The sequence below is a fragment of the Mustela erminea genome, chromosome 3 (assembly GCF_009829155.1).
Source record: "Mustela erminea isolate mMusErm1 chromosome 3, mMusErm1.Pri, whole genome shotgun sequence".
NCBI lineage: Eukaryota > Metazoa > Chordata > Mammalia > Carnivora > Mustelidae > Mustela > Mustela erminea.
The window spans coordinates 59,364,889-59,369,446 of NC_045616.1; the positions used below are offsets into that span (position 1 = coordinate 59,364,889).

Here is a 4,558-nt window from a genome sequence, read left to right on the forward strand (position 1 = left end):
CTGGAGTTCACTCAATTTCTTGAATCTGTATCTTTATGCCTTTCACTAAATTTGGAGAATTTTCAGTCTTATGTTCATTGACTATTTTTCAGGCTACATTCTACCCATTTTGGGGGATATCTCCAATGACACCAATGGTAGATCTTCTGTTAATGTTCTACAGGTTCTTGCGAATCTTTTTTCCCCAGCTTATTTTCTCTATTGTTCAGAGTGGGTAATATCTATTGTTTTATCCTCAATTTCATGGAATTTTTCCTCTGACATCAACATTCTACTTTTGAGCACACCGAGTGGATTTATTTTGCAACAATTTCTATTTGTTTCTTCTTTATATTTTCTATTTATTTGCTGAGACTATTTTTTCATTTGTTTCAAATGTGTTTGTAATTGCTCAGTGACATATTTTTTATAACAACAGCTTTAAAATCCTTATCTGATAATTCTAACATCTATGTCATCCCATTGTTGACATCTGACGTCTTTTCTCATTTAAGAGAAAAGTTCTTGGTATATGATTTTTCTATGTATCCTGGATATTTTAGCGTTATGTAATGAGACCCTCGATCTTATTAACTCTTGTTTTTGCAGGCCTCCTCTGATGCTGTGCCAGTAGGAAAAGGGTATAAAAATCTAGGTGGCTTTTAAGTCTTCCAAGTCATTACAATCCACCGGAGAAGGGGGTCAGGGAGGACCACCTTGTTACCATCAGGTGGGAGTGGGACTTCAGAGTCCCCACTCTGCTTCTTCTGTACCATTCCAAAAGACAGGGGGAGGAGTACCTCATTACCACCAGGCAAAGGCGAAAATCTAGGCTTGGCACTCAGTGTTTGCTGGTGGGGGTGAGTGTGGAGGCATGGCATTTTCCATGCAGTTTGGCTAGAGTTGTCCTCTTCCTGTCTATCTCTTTCCTCATTCGTTGCCAAGGGAGAGCAAGGGAGGGGAACAATTTTTTTTTTTTTTGGTCTAAGTGCATTGGCATTTCTGGGTCGTGGGCTCCTCCAACATTCCATCCAGGATACATGACACAAAAAGAAAACCCGGGGAGGGATGCCTGGATGGCTCAGTCCTTGGGTGTCTGTCCTGGGCTTGGGTCATGATCTCAGGGTCCTGGGATAGAGCTCTGCATCCAACTCCCTGCTCAGCAGGATACCTGCTTCTCCCTCTCCTTCTTCCACTCCCCCTGCTTGTATTCCATTTTTCGCTGTCTCTCTGTCAAATAAATGAAATATTTTTAAAAAGGGGGGAGGGAAGAAAACCCAAGGAATTCAATGCTCTTCCTTAAGTCTCAGGCTCTCTGGATAGTCTATCTCATTCTCTCTGTCTATAAGGGTCTTTGTATACTCATTTTATATATAAGGTCCGGGGTCTTGATCATACCTAATGGGAGGAATAAGAAGAAATGCATCTGCCTATTTTTTCTGGAATCAGGAGTCCAGTTCTTAATGGAAGATACACGGCTCTTTCCCGTGGGTAGCTCTACTGCCCCCACCTGGAGGAAAGGGAGGAATTTTGCCAACACAGAACAAAATTTACCTCTATTCTTCTAAACCCGCAGAAGTATCCTTCCCCAAGGACCTCTGCTGCTTGATATGCCCACTGTTCACTACAGGAGCAAGGGAGAAGTATTATGAAAAGTAGTGCTAAGGAATGGGGAAGAGAAAACCTGTTCTGCGGTTATTTATCAGCATTTTCTTTCTTCCTTTCTTTCTTTCTTTCTTTTTTTTTTTACTTCTTTACATCACTACTTCCCACATTTCAGTAAATAGGAAAAGGAGGGGCGTCTGGGTGGCTCAGTCATCAAGTGTCTGGCTTCAACTTAGGTCATGATCCCAGGGTCCTCTGAACTATCCCTGACCCTGCTCAGTGAGAAGCTGCTTCTCCCTCTCCCTCTGCCTCTGCCCCTGCTGGTGCTCTCTCTCCCAAATAAATAAATAAAATCTTACCAAAAAAAGGGAAAAAGAAACATGCATTTAAAACATGAGCTTTAAAGGTTCACAATTAATGTATTAAATACTTTTTCTTCCCAGAGCTCCCCATATGCAGTAAATGATTGAAGAAAAAAAAAAAAACTTTTCATTGTTCATTCTAGTTTTTACTTTATTAATTGGACCTGTAACTTCTCCCTCTTGGTTACAGTGTCATAGGATCTCTAATAACTACCAAAAGAAGGAAATTGTATGACAGGTTCTGAAGTGGATATTGACACTAATGGTCATGAAACACCAAACTTACATAACTACTGAACTAATGAATAATGTTAAGCATTAATCTTCTTGCTCTGTAGCTCCCTCTTGGTTGAACCAATAGCTCTGTCATAGGTTTCATGATTGAGTATGCCTGGAGTTGAGGTATTAAGTTTTTGAAGACTTCCCTTCTCTTCTACCTTTCGTATTTTCTAAGATAGGCTGCTGGTTGGTCTCTTTTTTTCCACAAGAGCTCCTCTTGCAATATGAGTATTGAGGTGGTTGTTAAGTGCTTTCTTACTAGAAGCATCCAGGCCTCTGTAGAATTTATCTTTTTTCTGCAATGTACCCTCTCTTTCTTGCATTTTTGGTTTATGCTCTACTTCTGATAGCGTCTGGTTTTTCTTGTCCTGTTCAGAGTTTATCTGAATTGGCTTCTCTTGCAGAGTTCCCTCTTGCTGATCATGAAGTTCCTTGAGAAGCTCTAGTCTCTGCTGCAAGATCTGACATTCATTTTCCAGCAAAGCTGCAATCAAATGCAATGAATGAGTGTCATGTTCCAGTTTCTTCACTTGTTCCTCCAGGTCGTGCTTGGCTGACATGTGATTTGGTTGAGTTTGGAAATGCACTCCATTATCTCTAAGAGTTTCTTGTATATCTTTCTGAGATTTCTGATAGGATCTTATCAGTTCACTGAGCTCAGTGTGTTGCATATTCCAGTGTTCTGCTTCCTGTAGTAACTGCTCCATGTTGTTCCTAAATTTGATGTTTTCTTCTTGAACAGGAGGGAATCTGTATGTTGCTTTTTCCTCACTTAGTCGAGTTTCTTTAAGGGTTCTATTTTCTTCTGGACAATTTACCAAATCCCTTCTAAAAACTGGTACCATGTAGCTGCAGTTCTGATGTCCCAGGGTCATCTCCTCGTTTTTTGTGTTCTGTTCTTCCTCTAGGTCTGAACTACCAAGTAAGTTGTTCAATAATACTTTGTTTACCTTCTCAAGTTCTCTGATTTGTTCTTTCAGTTCTGATACATTCTCAGAAATACTGGTTTCCTCAGATGAATCTTTTGCTTCTGTGATCTCCTCACAACTTGTCACATTTTTAATTAGCTCTTTAATTTCTTTTAAGAGATTTTCAAATTTCTGTGTAGTCTGTTGTTGAGCTGCTTGACGGCCACTATTGTTTAGGGAAGGGAAAGAACCCCAGGAGACAAAGGAAGGTGATTCAATCTCAAATAAGGCGAAGATAATCCTAGAGTTCGAAGACTCTTGATTGAGATCAGGAGTAGGCTTAAAAGTTTTGGAGAGGGTAGATGCATCCATCTCAGCTGAGTTACAGGACTGGTGATTAGAGCATGTGGCAAGCAGAAACACCTCAGAGATTCCAGGAAGAGAAGGTGGTGGTCCTCCGTGCAAATGGGTAGTGAATGTGGAACTAAGCAGAAGTCAGAGACCACAGTTAAGGTCTGAAACCAAGGAGATGATGTTTAGGTAGAAGGTGACATCTCAGATGACCTAGAGGATTGGGGGTGGTGAGAAAGGGGACCAGGAGCTAGGACTCCATCTCTCCTTCTCCAAGCTTCTGGTGTTTATTCCTGACCCTAGCAACCAGGTCTTTATTCTGTCACTGAACTCTTGTAGCCTATCTCCAAGCTTCTGTTTCTTTTTGTCACAATGGAAGCCTCTTAAACCCCTGCCCAGTGACTCATGAATCAAAACCAACATTGACTGACTTCTACTCTTCACCCCAGAAATATCTTTATGCCAGTCCTTTCCCTCCCTACTTTTCTAGGTTTTTATTCAACTCATTTTAACTGTATTTGATGACTTCCCTACCTCTCCACCACTTACAACCCCAAACTTAACAGCAGTATGTTCTTTCTACCACCAAAGTGCATGGTGTGAGAAATCCTCCCTGGACTTTCCATAGCAGCTGAAACCTTATTGCTCCCATTCTAGAAGAGATGTTGCCATAAAAGAAAGTTGTCCTTACAAAATAGAACCCAAAAAGAGCTTCATGTTTTTTTGAGTTTAGAGAAATAATGTCAAATCACTCCATTCGAAAATATTTCACTGCAGTAAAAAGAGAATATATGAATGCTTCCTTAACACAATTACAAAGTGGGAATTTTCTTGGCTTCAATAGAGGCATCTTTGAAGACAGGCTTATAATCTTGCTCCTGACTCATTTACAAGTGTATAAAATTTTAATCATAATTTTTCACAAGAATTGGCCAAAGGTAGCATCATTTATCTAAAGCATCTGAAACAACTAAATCCTATAGTGGGCTATGTCTTTTTTGCCTTAGGAGTCAGGACCTTGAGAATATTAAATTCAAAGAAGACATTTCTTAAGTGAGACTATTTCTTGGCCTT

General features: G+C 40.2%; 1 protein-coding gene across 1 annotated transcript; it reads right to left on the reverse strand.

Moving 5' to 3' along the window:
• Nucleotides 1–2,079: 2,079 nt before the first annotated feature.
• Nucleotides 2,080–3,795, reverse strand: SPZ1 (spermatogenic leucine zipper 1). The gene has a single exon (XM_032335860.1). The coding sequence runs from the start codon at nt 3,503–3,505 to the stop codon at nt 2,396–2,398; it is 1,110 nt and encodes a 369-aa protein (XP_032191751.1). The 5' UTR covers nt 3,506–3,795; the 3' UTR covers nt 2,080–2,395.
• Between the last annotated feature and the right edge of the window lie 763 nt (nt 3,796–4,558).